Below are 15600 nucleotides of genomic sequence, written 5' to 3' on the forward strand. Positions count from 1 at the left end.
AAGAAACAGGAGTCAAGCTATTCTCCAAAGCATCTGAAGGCAAGACAAGAAGCAATGGATGGAAACCAACCAAAGAGAGTAGCAACCTAGAACTAAGGAAACATTTTCTGACAGTTAGAACTAATCAGTGGAACAACCTTCCTCTAGAAGCTGTGAATACTCCAACACTGGAAGCTTTTAAGAAGACACTGGAGAGCCATTTGTCTGAAATGGTATAGGGCTTCCTGCCTGAGCAGGGGATTGGACTATATGACCTCCAAGGTCCCTTCCAACTTTATTATTATGTAAATTATTATTATATTTATATTTTAAAACAATATATCATTGTGTTTCCAGTGACATAATCATATTCTTTAGGATATCTTCAGGATTGGTAATGTATCTTCTTTCTATTTGAGGGATAAATACTTGTTTATCAAGTATTGTCTAGCATTGAAGCATCACCCAATTTTCAAATATCTATTTAAACCAACAGTGCCCATTTAAATATTGGGTACATCTATTACACTAGAACTTTGTGAACTTGAAAAACTCCTCAATATTACCTGTGCACTGTCCTCCATTTGTTGGATCTCCATAATAACCGGGCATGCATGTTTCACACTGTTTTCCTGTAGTTAGATTTTTGCACTGGTCACATACATTGCCATTAATGCAGTTGCTGTGTCCATTACATTGGCAAGCTGCAATTAAAATAAAATAAATAAATGTGTACATATATATGGGAAAAGACAAAAAAATGAACAGTCATTCTTAAAAAGTACAGAACACTGTGATTAGCATTTTTAATCAACAAATGAATTTAGTAAACTGAATAAATATAAATTTAGAGTAGTTGATGGAGAAGAATATACGAATATAAAGAATATATCTTGGATATATTACTTGCCTATGTGCAATCTAATTTCGTTTATGAGGAACCTTGGATCCCGTTCCTTTGCTACAAGATCCTGTTCCTTTGCTACAATGATGGCAATGCAGAGAAATATATATATTGCAATCCAGTTACAGAGAGAAGATGTAATGAGGCAGCTCTGCTATAAAAGAACATAGCTGTTGGCCATATAACACCTTCAGATCAAGGGCTGGCCTTTGTACTCCAAATATCCCCAGGAATTAGCAGAATATATTAAGGAAGAGAGTGAAGGAGATCCATAGAAAGAGGCAATTGTCAAACAACCCATGGAAAAACAGTCCATTTCTTCCTATAGCAGCAGCAGTGTCCAGTAACCCAGATTCCTTTCTTTGCCTATGGTGGTACAGTGCCTGGTGAAATCTGTAGTAGATTAAATATGCAAATCTCTTTCACAAGTACTCATTAGCCAGCTGCCTGGTCCTGCTATACTTGTTCAAAAACTGCACAAGCAATATCATGTTTCTTATCCTAGGAAAAACCATTATATCCCACCATAGCATTCTGAACTGAACTGATTTAGCACTTAATATTCATGAAAGTCAACTTTCACCTCTTAGCCTCTCTTGAGTGCCCTTATTACTAATTACCCTGTTGTTAACTTACATGGATCATTATTCCTTGGTATCCACAATGCCCTGTACTAATATAGCATCTCTGCTTACTGCTGCTTCTCTTTTGATAGCTATGTTTCTGTTTCTTTTTCACACTCTGTGGCTAGCATAAAGCAAAATAAGTGTTATACCAAGGTTGTGCTGATGTACAAACCTAAACATTGCTTGCATCTGCCAGTCAAGGCCTTTCCTTCAAACAATCTCACTTCACAGTCAACTGCCTTTTCATCTCTCTGACATTTTAAGAGATCACTTTTAATTCCTCATACTGTGAGGGAAACTCAAAAAAGTTTCAAAAATCAATACTTTGATTTTGACATCAAGTTATTCTTTGATTTTGACATCAAGTTACCAATTTCCTGAGTTTTTGATTATGGCTATATTGCTGATAGCTATAGATTTTTGGAGATGTGTTATTAGGCAATACGATGTATTAGGACTGTGCGAACTATAGGAAAAGGTGCTCTGCAACTAATAAGAATATGTAGACAGGACCAGTTTTTGAATCATTAATGCGACAACACAACATGAGCTATTATATAAATGCCAATTATTATGCTGATAGAAGAAAACATTCTTTATAATGTGTGTCACTGGTAAAATACTTTGAGTCTTCATACAAAATTGAGTTCCCAAGTATATTTTGACATTTAGCCACAGATGCACTGATGAGCTTAAGTAAGTACCGCAATTTTGTATATTGCTTATATCCAGTGAGCTATTTTAGAGATAAGTATATAATTTATTACCCACAAATCTTTTTTATAGAAGCATGACAAGAAATAAAACCTAAGGCATGGTACTAAAGAATAAGTAAATTAGCTTTGATCCAGTTGAATGATTCATATCAATTAAGAAAACCAAATTAATGTTTTCTAAAAACACATGTACAGAGCTGTTCCAAATGACTGAATTGATGAGGATAACATCAATTGATTTGATTTGATAACAATAACTGGCTTTCTGTTTTAAGTTGAAAATGTAACTATTGATTTCAAATGTTTCTCAATTCATTGAAAATGTACAACTATGCATGTAAATCTATGCAAATACGGGTATGATCAATTCCTGGTAGTTTCCACTAATTTTTCAACCCAATGAATTAAGTGAATTTAATTTAAACTAATATGTTAAGCACTAGTTACACTGATAATCAAACTATGAGTTATTACATGATGTTTTTATATGATTGATTGATTTCTATGGCATCAATTAAGTTCATGCCAGATTAAAACATTTGAAAATTCAAAATAATAATCCCATTGAACATATAACTATGATAACATTATCTCTCTCTTGCTTTTGTCACATAGATGTTCTAGTTTCAATTAGAAAGAAATTCTACCTAATATTTATCAGTATTTCTTTAAATACTAATTGCTTGTTTTTCAGTGATTATGTTTTACTACATTTCTATGTACAGTTGAAATAGGTAAATTCAATAAGAAATTTTCATTATACTTTATGCTTCACCTATAAAACAAATTATATTTCAATGATAGTATAATAAAAAGAGGTTAATGTGATTAGTCTCATTGATTTTATATGTTACATTCATTTCCTTAACATGGAGAACAACTAAACTGTTTTGATTCTATATTTGATTATTTTTATTGAATTACTTCCTATAATTCTGATTAACTAAAGATTGCTGTGTAATTTAATTAATGGTCACAATTTGAGAACAGCTAACTGTGGAGTCTTTAACATTCAGTATCAATTGAACAGAGTTAAATTAAACTAATTAATCAACAACGTATAATTTTAAATAGCATTGCTAGTAACCATTAATATAAACCTACCAATCTGGATGAAGATAAAGATCTTGCATAAGACCTGAAAGTTTTTGAAATATGTTCACTTTTGTCCTTCTGATTGTCAATCCTTTTGACACTAATTCTTTGTATAGGTGTGTGTGTGTGTGTGTTTAAAAAAATGTTGTTAGGTTATTAAAAATAATCCACTATTATAATCATAACAGTAGCCAAATTTGAATTGTTTTTTAACAGCAAGAAGTACTCTACTGCTGTCAATAAATGCCCTTTTTTCAATTTTGCCTATTTTTGTGTTAATAGTCAATACTTAATATCATTGTTTAACAAAATACATAGTAATAGATGCTGCTGCATGTTGTACATAATCTAAGCTATAATAGTTATTACTTTAGCACATTTATTTCTGTCAGCCTTTGGAAACATTAGCGATATGTATTTTTATTAGTGGAATTTAAGCATGAATAATTATCATTATTATTTTTATTTAAGTTGAGGACCACAATTGGGACTAAAGGAACAGTTAAGCAGACCCAAATGGAAAGGCTGACAAGACCACTACTTCATTCTGTTTCTGAAATGGCTCTTCCCTGCTTTTTCCGACACATTTTTTCCACTACCTGTTCCATGAAACGTATTAAGTGAGGCTGATCTGAACTATTTTCTTGTAGAGGGTTTTTCATGTAACACCGAAACCCATATGTGGTCTTAGGCCTATAGGATACGTGCCTGTTTTAAAGGACAATTTCATTTGCTTTTTAAAAAAATAAATTGTGGTCTTAATTGATTTATATTATATGTGGTTGCTTTGATAGCAATCTAAATGTTTTTTTAAAAAGAGTACATGTTACCTTAAAAATAAATAAATAATTGAATTAAATGTTCACTGTACTTACTATCCCAGATGCTATAGCGAAACTGAATTGTAATCAAATGCTTACTCTCTTAAGAGTTCAGCTAAATGTAGTATCTGTTACATATCTGAACACCAAAACTCTATTCCTCTTTATTTTGGAAAACTGCCAGATAATCTCTAGAATGACTAAATTAGCATGGTGGAACATTTTGAATTTTCCCAGAATGCTCAGCCTCCAAAGGTGGTCTGATTTATATAAGTTTTGTTCTTACTATAAATTTATCAATATATAAAGTGCTAAAATTTCTATGCATATGTATTACTAGCCTGGTATTCAAAGAAAATTCCATACAAATATTTATGTCCTAGCTTTAGTCATAAAAAAAACTTTAAAAACAACAACATGTTTACACTATTTCTGTCTGAATCAAAACAACACTTGAAGAGGAGTATCAAAAAAGATAACTTTTTGACTCACTTTTCGTAACATAATAGCATATATGTTCAGTATGATTTAACAAACTTGAAATTTGACATCATTTTTAAAAGTAGATAACAAGAATAACTGAGGAACATTTTATGGATCAGGATCTATATTTGAAAAACTTTAAAAATATACTAATAAACTAACCAACAAACTATGTTTCCCATATCTCAATCCAAAATTTATCCGACTTTTGAAATTAATCTTCCATAATTTCACTGATCAAAGTGATAACAACAATAACAAATTCACCATACCTGGGCATTGGATAAAAGACCATTCGTAATTTTTTTCTTTAGCACAAAGGTTGTTGTCAATAACTATTTCAGTAGAATGCATCCCACTGAACTTCACTGGCCCCCTTGCCGAGCCTTCTACACAATGGCCTTTTCCTGTATTGCTGGGATCATTGCACCACCCACATCCTGGATGTTCCAGACATTGACTGCAAGTCCTCAACCCTGAACAGTTTTGAGCTGTAAATATACAAGATAAAAAAAAATAATCAGTAAAAGCTGAGTCTGAGTAAGCCAATTTAGAACTTTTAAGTCTCAATTTTTAATTTTAAGAAATTAGATTGATACAATTAATTTTATTACCACCATCATATCTAGCTAGTGTATGTGTCTATGGCTATAGAAGTATAAATGCCTGCAATTTTCTTGGTAGGATTTCTTAAAATGGTTTGTCACTGTGTAGCAGAAAATGCTACACATTCAGTGAAAAGAGCTAAATGGTAACATTTACATAGGCTTTTGTTTCTACTTAGTTTGTTCAATTTGTTCTCTCTCTCTGATGTCTTGAGACATTGCACAAATAATTTCATAATATGGAGCAGACAGTCCATGTCTCTTAAAATTTTATTCAAGTACATTTCTAAATTAAAATTATGGTTGCTGACCCAGAATTGTTCTTGCAATGCCATTAGTGACATCAAGAAAACAAAATACCCTCCAGAAGCAGCCGCAAATTATAGCACAAACTAATATAGGGTAGAATGGCAACATCTTACTATTAATTAAATGCATTTGAAAAATAACTGATAAACCAATATTTATTCTTGGCAAAAATAGAACTAAAGAATATAATTTTGTAGTAATCAATTTTTTTTCTTTTATAATACTTAAGCTATATAAAGCTGTATTTTGAATACAGGTAGTCCTCACTTAGCAACCACAACTGCAACCAACAACTCCATTGCAAAATATACAATCATAATGTGAAATATGTGACCAAGCCCAACTTAAATGTTAGTTATGGGTACAGTCATTAAGCAAGTCACCCAGTCATTAAGCATGACATCATGACCATGACTTGAGATTTCCTGCCAGCAGGGTTAAAAAGACGCATGCATAAACTTTTTGCTGTCAGATTGTTTCAATTGAATGGAAGCAAACTCTAGCTCAGAAGCTGGCAACTCAGTCTCCAATAAATACTAGGCCCTCAACTGTTTCCCACAGTTAAATCTTAATTAAAATGGTAAAAGAATTTGAAGCAACTGTTAAAATTTCATCAAATTCTGTGGGCATGAAGCAAAACTCTGCAAGATCTCATGAAAAATTGACCAACTTTTTGCATAATAGCTGCCAAACTCATGTGCAGTGCTCAAGGTGAGATCACAAAAATTTCAAAGATTTACAGCAATGGAGATGTCCCCAGTGTCTACTGCTCTCCGTTCTAGAGGATCACCTTTATTAAATGGGCAAGGCTGGAATGTGGAATTTTAGTTTTTTTACTGGCTAAAAATACAATTCTTTCTGTATGTTATTGAATTGATGTAATAAACCCTATTAGATTTATTTAATATATATCTTTGTAGCCGTGTCTAAAATGACAACTAAATTCAACAGAGTTCTTCAGATGTCTTTTCTTTAAACGCAACAAAAAAAGGGTAGCCTGGATAGGATTGCTATCAAGAAAACAAATATTAAATCCTGAAATTTGCAAAAGCTGAATTCAAAACTCTTCTACGGGGAAATAAGAGTAGACCTAAAACATCCAAGTTTAATTCATTAAATCAAACAGGAAAGAGGTACTTTTCAAAACATGCACAAACAATATTTACACTTAGTGGCATCAGCTGCTCAGGACTGATTAGACCAGAGCAAATATACAAGCTATTTAGTAATTCCAGAAGCTTCACATCATTTGCCAATTTCCATTATCAGTTTCAATTTTTCTACAATGGAAATGGGCTAATAATAAAAAAAATGGTTAAAAAAACCCTGTCCATATAAATTCTGGACAGGGGGATGGAAGCAAATTTGTTAACAATTTTCTGGAGTTCTGCCAATTTGTCCAAATCCTTTTAGGAATATTTGACTACAGCAAGAAGCTAATAATTTCTAGGTCATGTTCAGCATAATAAAAGTTAGCAACACTGGATTCCCCAGGACAGAGTCAGCTGGCAACCAAAATGGAAAACAGAATTTTTTTTATCATTTTTGTACCCTAAATTAAACTAACATCTTTAAAGGGTTAGGTCTAATCCCTTGTTGTTGTTTTCCCAATCAACATTAAAAAAGTTTCAAAATTTATGGATTATGTCAGATTTCTTTAGAAGCATAAGGCTGCTAATAGGTCAGAATAAATAATGTATACTGATGATATAAAACTTCACAATTCTATCTGGCCCTGCTTGAAAATAAAGGACAAAATTAGAGAAACAAATGGATGAGATGAATGAAACAAATGAACAGTGAACCAAATTGGGATATTATTGTATTGAATCCTACTTTCAAGCTGAACAAAACAAATGTGAGACATGATTGTGACTCATGTATTATTTGAAATAAGAAAAGGAATAGGAACTTTCTTAATCAAAATGAGAGTTTCTGAGGGCAGAATAGTATAGTATTCCTTAATAATTTGGATATTTTTATAACATTATCGAGAGTAAATTGGGTGGCTGTATAAATTTTATTAAATAAATAAACAAAAAATATTTGGTAGTCAGGTAGTCCTCGACTTACAACAGTTCATTTAGTGACCATTCAAAGTTACAATGGCACTGAAAAAACCTAACTTATGACTATGTGATCATGTGATCAAAATTTACACACTTAACAACTGACTCATATTTATGACAATTGTCCCAGGGTCATGTGGTCACCTTTTGCAACTTCCTGATGAGCAAATCAACAGGGAAGCCAGATTCATTTTGCAATTGTGTTACTAAACAACTGCAGTGATTCACTTGACAAATGGTAAGAAAGGTCATAATATGGGGCAAAATTCACTTAACAAATGTCTCACTTAGCAACAGAAATTTTGGGTCACAAATCGAGCCCTACCTGTGAGTATAATGTTATTTCAAAAAAATTAGATAAATAAATTACTTAAGTAGCAAACCAAATTGCTATTGAATACAAGTTTCCAGCTCAATTCCATATTCAGATGCTTGTCTTTTTAAGGTAATTGTTTTATTCACCATTATCATTGGGAGTTTTATACTGTGTCATAACATTAGTCTGACTATTACTTCTACCAGCTCTCATAGCTTTCAAGAAGAAAACTAAAATCCTATTGATTTTGAGACATTCTAGAAACAAAGTATTGAGCTGTGCATGATTATCTAAACATACAGGGGAAAAAATAACTGGTTTAATTTTAGTCTGATATTAGTCTGAACATGTGCTTTGGCTTCTTTTTTTTTTAACTTTTGGTCGCTAGTTAGCAGAAATCTCAACAGAAACACTCTACACTGCGCTATTCCTTTTAGCATTTTTATTTCCATTAAGTACCCTAAATATTTTCATTCACGTCAGCGTAAATACTTACGAGAACAAGTGGTAGTTTGCCACTCCAAACACTGGCCATATGGAAAGGAGATGATGTAAGCATTTGAGTCAACACATCGTTTTGTGCTGCTACACCACATGCATTCCATGCCACTACTGGTACAGTTGGAACATGTTGTCCTTAAAGAGCATGGCTTTTTGCAAGGCCGAGCATTTTGATTTGGACTAACTGAAGGAAAAAGAAAATAATAAAAAAAGGAAATTTCAGTATTTTTGCTGAATTATTGTGTGTGTGTGTGTGTGTGTGTGTATGTGTGTGTAGATACATATATACAGTAGTGGCCAAAATTGTGGAAACCTTTTGGGAAAAGTGTACAGTAGAAATGCCACCTTTGGTTAAGTTTCCACCATTTTTTCTAATAATTTTTTATAACTGTAGCCTTGTTCACTTAATAATACTATTTTACATCACTTTCTGGGCAACCAGTCAACTCTTTGCAACATTACTTTAATTTTATTACATTTTACAAGCTCTCTAAATGAAATAACCCCCCAAAAACCCAACCAACTTGATAGCGATCACATAACACACCGACAAATGTCCTCCTCTCAGCTTCAATACATGACAATAACTGAATCCTACTGTGATCTGATTGGCTCATTGCCAAAACAAGATGACACCTGATTGGCTCTCTAAACACTCATGCTCATTGGCTACAATCAGATGAAGGAAAGCTGCCTGATATCAACCTAAACAAGTTGTGCTTCCTTTTTCTGGTTATTTGGCTATAACTTTTCATAGAATACGGTACAGATAATTGAACAAACTTTGTTGCGATCACTCCACAAATATAAAAACTATGTGAGGTTCTGCCCATTGACTGACTCAAATTATTGTCTGTCTCTCCATTCCATACCACCAGGACCAACTGGTCAGAACTTCTTACAAAACACGCTACTGTAAACTTCTAAGACATCAATCATCCTTCTCTCACTGTTTCTTAGTATCCAGCTTTAAGAGTCATCTATCATCACTGGGAATAACACTGTTGGCTTTTCTTACCTTTCTTGTCATAGAGCTCCTTCTCCTTCATAATCTTATAGATGTTTGTCAAATGCAATTGCAATTGAGAAAGCCTTTATGTTGATTAAATCAATTTTCCTGGCATTTTTCTGATCTTCTTAAAAGTGTCTTCCATTTTCTTCTACCTGTGTTTCCCTATCTGTTGACATTCTTAACTTATATAACTGTCCTTGTCCTTCTTGATAGATGTTTGAAGTTTGCATTCATTTTTTATGCATTGTTCTCATTGCCCAAGGCTTTCATCACCCATCTTTCTCTGGCTTTCTTAATACTTTTTTTCTAAAATCCACTTTTCTAAAAGAAAATATTCTTTTCTCTTTCTATTTTTTTGTTTTGTTTTGTTTTTGCTTCAGTTCTGTCACAAGTGCACTATATTTGTACCATGCATTCATTTTATATTTGTGATTCTGGTATATATAAACTCTAATTCTAAGACTAATCTATTTAGTGCATAACATTTATTTATGCTCACACTTTCCACCTGGAAACATTCCATCTGACTGAATTGAACTCTACAGCTTTTGTTTCATATAAATCTGCATCTATACTACATTTAATACACTTACACAGGGCTTTTAATTCAAATGTCTGCTGATGTCGTTGTGTAGAATCTACAATTATTTTGCTTGAAGCAGATGTGGAAAATAGAGAATAATTTTCACAAAAAAATCTATTACTCTGTTGTACAAAGTGCATGACCTGTGAACTTAGTCTAAGATTCCAGTTAAAACCTTTCAATGCCATAAGATATATATTTAAAGAAACGTTCCCTGGTATGCTTTGTAATTTAAACAAATACAACTCAGCAGCTGTCTCCTGGAAATTAATCAATGCTCGTTCCATTCAAAATGCAATACTAAAGACATGTAAAGTATTCCACAAGTATATTTATCATATAGTAGGCTTTCTTACCAACAGGTTTCTCACACACAAGGCCATCAGCCTTAGCTGTACAAGGATTTGCTTTTAAACCTGCCACTTCAGCCCTTTCAAGATAGGCACAGAATCCAGAATCATTTGGTTCTCCAGGAAGCCACTGCAGTGTTGTATTAGTAAAGGGAGACATATCATCCCATCCCCAGTAGGAGATGTTAATCTTGCGTAGACCCACCCAAGGAGATATTTTCTGCAAAGGTGAATGCAAAAAGCCCATATGAATAATCAAAGATTGATATTTTATTACATATTACTTCAGCCATGTTAATGATACTTTGCACAACCATTTCAAATTATGTGAAATATAATTTCATATTATTAAAATATATTATAATCACAGAAAATCATAATCTTATGAAATACATTAAGCACAATTATTTATTGTTGGGTATTAATTAAGATTATTTTTTTTCTAATTTCAAAGCAAGTACACATGGCACTATTTTCCACTTGACAGTTTATTGTTAGTGGCTAATATAGAACAATTAAATGAAGACATAAAAACAAAATAGCCACAAATCCTGACAAACACAGGTAAATTTTATAGATATGTAAAAGTCATTCATTTAGGAAGAAAAACAAATATTCCTTTTCTTTCTACATACACTTTAAAGCAAGAGTAGAGACTTAATTTCCCCAGGGAGCCATATGAGAAACTGTGATTGTTGTGGAGGGCCACTTGCTGCCCACTGATACCGCCCTACCCCAATGCTGCTGATGCCCTGCCTCCAACTCTGTACCAATGCCTTGCCCCTCTCTCTGCAGCGATGTCCTGTCTTCACCTCAATGCCCCCCACATTGCTGATGCTACTGATGCTGCAGGCCGACTGGGACTCCCAGTAGGCTGGATATGGCCCATGGGCTGTAAAATTCCCAGGTCTGCTTTAAAGTATGTGTGCAAAATTGGGTTACATGGTAGACATCTTCTTTGACTGACCAATTTCAAATTTGTTAGTTAAATTTATAAATCATTTCAATCATCCAAACAACTCTAGGTGATGTACAACACATCAACACAACAGAACAAGTAGGAAACAAAAACAAATTTATTTATATCTGAAAGTCAGTTAACTGTAGCAGTTAAGATAGTGGGTTAGATATTGGAAGAATGGGAGTTCTATTCATCGGTTAGGCATGAAAGCCAGCTTATAACTCTGGATCAGTTTGTAGAAATGGAGACTTTTACAACAGTTAAGTCTTAATCTACAGTCATTCAATCTTAGAAGGATTAAGAGGGTTAAATTTAAATCAGTACTTTCTCAACCACACTCAAAAAGCATGCAGATACCAAGCAGAATCTCAGAAGCATCACTTGGTTGGCCAGTATTTGAGATATGTAAGTAATATCTACATATTGATAAAAACTGATCACATGCCATGTTATGCTTTCCCACCAAATATAAATGTTGAGTTAATCCAGCCAGTAGGAAATACATTTGGAAACATATCCACTTGTGCAGAAAAATTACAACAGTAAAGTAATAGGTTATAAAATGTTAAGAGAACTTGAAAGGATAGCTGGGAGGTTTTACTATACTTTGTAAATGAGTATTTTCTCTAGGCAACATCCAGATGTGTGATCCTTAATTCCCAGAATTCCCACCCAAAATAATGATTGCTAAATTATGGGAATAGAGGCTCAAATAATTGATAGTTGCTATGGTTGGGAAACATTATATTATGTTTATGTTTAACATAACATATTTAAGTTAAATTATGGGAGGGCTACCTGCAGCCATAATCTACAAGCAATGACATAGCTGAGCAGGATATATGAATTCAGCTATTGGTGATTTATTTTTACCTTTGGTCATTTAAGAAAAGGAATGATATGTTAAATCAAATGCTCATTATTTTGTTAGCATTTTAGAATGCTCATTATTACTAATCATTAAAAAAATGTTGACATATCCAAGATTATTTTTCACTTGGTTATTTAATTAACTGTAATGCATTCAGTAATTATATATGAATTAATTAAGTTATTGGAAAACATACATTTTAATACTCAAATGATGAGAAATATTTCAGATTAATAGGGCTCTCCTGCTACCATTTTAAAACTTACTAAGCTGTTTGTAACAAGGAGGTCATCTAAAATGAACACAAATGCTCTAGTCTAAATCATCAAGATTGTAATCTGAAGGTTCCAGCTGGCATATGAAGGAAATTCAACAAGTATCTCTGGCAGCTGATAACACATTCAGAATGACATACAGAGTAAACAGAATTGGAACTATAGATAGGAATGAAAAAGAAATTACTTTTAGGTGGAAAGAAAATCAGAAGTGAGATATTATTCACAATAATATTTTATTAAAATTTTTTGATAAGTAAATGATTACTTTAATCAAAGAAATGCATGCATTTGTCACTACTGGTTGAATAGCACATGTGGATTATTTCAAATAAAACCTCGGTAATTCAAGATGTAATTTATTTGAATAAGGTCATGTTTAATATTATATTTATTTTCAGATTTTTTTTAAAAAAAAAACAGCAATAAATGGAACAGCTGTTTCACCAGTCAGTAGCTTATTATAATGACAAGACACCAGAAACTAAATTCTTATCTCATTAAAAAAGGAAATTACAACACACACGAATTAAGACAAAACTCTTCCTAAATTTATTATTGCATTTTATGTAGTGAATCTGGAATAATTCATTATTTGAGGGGAAGAAGAAGTAACAAAGTTCCAAACTGATTTATCCATCATATGATCAAAATCTTATTTTTGAGTAGCAGGTATTGAATACATGTAATTTGTGGAGAATCTTCTTAGGCAAGCCTAAGTGTAAATATGTGCACATTACCCACAAGTGTTTGGTAATGCATTATTAAATGCAATACAATTTTCTTATTATATCAATGCAAGCTTTCTTTTTTCTATCTAATAAATCTATACTCTACATCAGTGGTTCTCAACCTGTGGGTCGGGACCCCATTTGGGGTCGATCGACCATTTCACGGGGGTCGCCAAGCAAGGCTGTCCACCATTTTTTTGTCTGCCATTTTTTTTTGTCTGTCATTTTTTTCCCCTTTTCCGGCGGGTGCCTTACCTCCCTTAAGCTGGGCCAGCTGGTGGTCGGCCTGCTCTGTCTCTGCCGTTTGCCAGCTACGCCTCGGCCGGCGCAGGGGGCAGAACCATGCATGCGCGGCGCTCCCGGGCAGGGAAAGTCCTTGACTTACGACCGGTTGGGTAGTCCTCGACTTACGACCGGTTTAGTCCTCGACTTACGACCGGTTAGTCCTCGACTTACGACCGGTTTAGTCCTTGACTTACGACCGATTGGGGTCGCGGCATTAAAAAGGTTGAGAACCACTGCTCTACATCATAGCAAAGTCATAACTCCCAATTTTGGCATGTGAGTATATTGTTTATGAGTTGAGGCTAACATGAATGCTTTAAAAGGGAAAGAACTTATTCATGTAAAATCAGACTATAAATGGTTAGTTATTTTGATCCAACAGTTGTGACAGGAATTAACCAATCAGCTTGTTGCTCAAGCCTGACATCAAGGGCTGGCCCAAAGTCATTCAGACAGCTTTTGTGGCTAAGGCTGGACTAGAACTCTCTTTAGTTTATTTAGTTTATTGTTTATTTATTCATTGTTATTATATCTTGTTTTTCTGTTTATATAGTCAGCTTGTATGAATACCACTAGATGTAAGAATATTCTATGCTGCACTAGAAAGATTAATAACTTTACTTAGCATAAAGAAAAGGGTATCTATTGGCTATTAGACATGCTGTAGCATCTATGAATAACATTTATGTTTTATGAAATCATTTCTCTATTAATAAAGAAAAATAGATCAGTAGCAGCTGTATTAATTGAAAGGAAGAACCAGATGAATTGTTAGCCACATATCCCTATCCAATTGGAAGACACAGTTTTCTTAAATATAAATGCACAGTTCCAGAAGGAAGACATCACATTATTTAAAGGATGCATATAAACATCCCCCATATCTTGTCTCCATCCCCTATATAATTGTTACTGATTGGAATTTGAGAAAGCAGAATTAGGTGGCATGCATCTGCTATACTGAATCATTCATAGGATTTATGTTTTCCTTTTTTTTCTTTCATTAATACCAAAGTCATTAGTAATTTACCCAATAGTGGAAGAGCTAAAAATAAAAATTATAAAGATCAGTGTAAAGTGATCTTTAGTTTTAGTTTTTTTTCTTTCCATAAAGAAACCTGGGCAATCCAACTTAACTAAAGGAAATGCAACCAAAATATTTTCAGAATCACTTCAGCCATCATTGTTATAGCTGTTCTCCAAATGATAAAACCAATTAAAATATGCCACCAATGATATCAACTGACTGATTAATTGCAAACATTGCAGTGATATTAAACTTATTTTCTTAAAGAAATACTTCTCTAGATTTTGATTCAATTCTATAAACAACATTTGTTACTAATTTTTAAAAACTGGAATTCAAATCTGTATTGCAAAACATAAGAATTCACTTTAGTATGGAATAATAAAAATAAGAATCCTTAAGCTTTAATTTCAACTACTATAATACATCAGCAAATCCTATGTACATATACTTGGTATCTGGTTGAGTAAAATGTATATTTGTTTCTATGATATGTCATCATCATTTCTTAAAAATAAATCCAAGCTGTATTTTATATGCACTCATGAATTATTCAAGTTACCTGGACAGTGTACTTCTGTATTTCATCCAAAACAAACTCTACTTCTTTGGAAGTTGTTAGTGAAGCAAGAATCCCATTTAAGCCATAACAATAAAGTCTGGCATTGTCATAGTTTTCACGACTAGAGTTTATACGAAGGCAAGCATCTCCAACATGATTCCATCCTTCTCCACATAAGTGAGCTAGTAAAAAGTTACACAAAATTAAAAGTAATTGTAATTTTTAAAAAAAAAAACATTTTGAACAGAAATCACCTTTCAAAATATTTACTAAATGTATCGTTATATAGTAAGCTTTATATATGCTTTAAGGGGAAAAAGTATATACACAACACAACAGATCCAAACTGGATAAATTAGTGCAAAAATATATGAGTCCACACTGGCACTTGCTAATTACTGCAATATGTTCAATGTGCTTAGAGATCAAGCACATTGGTCTACTATCTTCTTAAACATTGATATCAGAATATCAATATCAGTAGCTCCTCATTGTTCTTCTCTTTGAAAATAAAAATAT

General features: G+C 33.0%; 1 protein-coding gene across 1 annotated transcript in view; it reads right to left on the reverse strand.

Moving 5' to 3' along the window:
• The window catches only part of ATRNL1 (attractin like 1), a 471655-nt gene that overhangs the window by 346000 nt on the left and 110055 nt on the right, over positions 1–15600 (reverse strand). The window contains exons 15-19 of the mRNA XM_015815816.1: positions 15082–15263; positions 10376–10589; positions 8420–8608; positions 4897–5115; positions 546–683 (exon numbers count right to left, since the gene is read on the reverse strand). Of these exons, the coding sequence (XP_015671302.1) occupies positions 546–683; positions 4897–5115; positions 8420–8608; positions 10376–10589; positions 15082–15263 (942 nt within the window). The remainder of the gene's footprint in view (positions 1–545; positions 684–4896; positions 5116–8419; positions 8609–10375; positions 10590–15081; positions 15264–15600) is intronic.

This window comes from Protobothrops mucrosquamatus, unplaced genomic scaffold (genome assembly GCF_001527695.2).
Source record: "Protobothrops mucrosquamatus isolate PMUCROS unplaced genomic scaffold, P.Mucros_1.0 scaffold378, whole genome shotgun sequence".
Lineage (NCBI taxonomy): Eukaryota > Metazoa > Chordata > Lepidosauria > Squamata > Viperidae > Protobothrops > Protobothrops mucrosquamatus.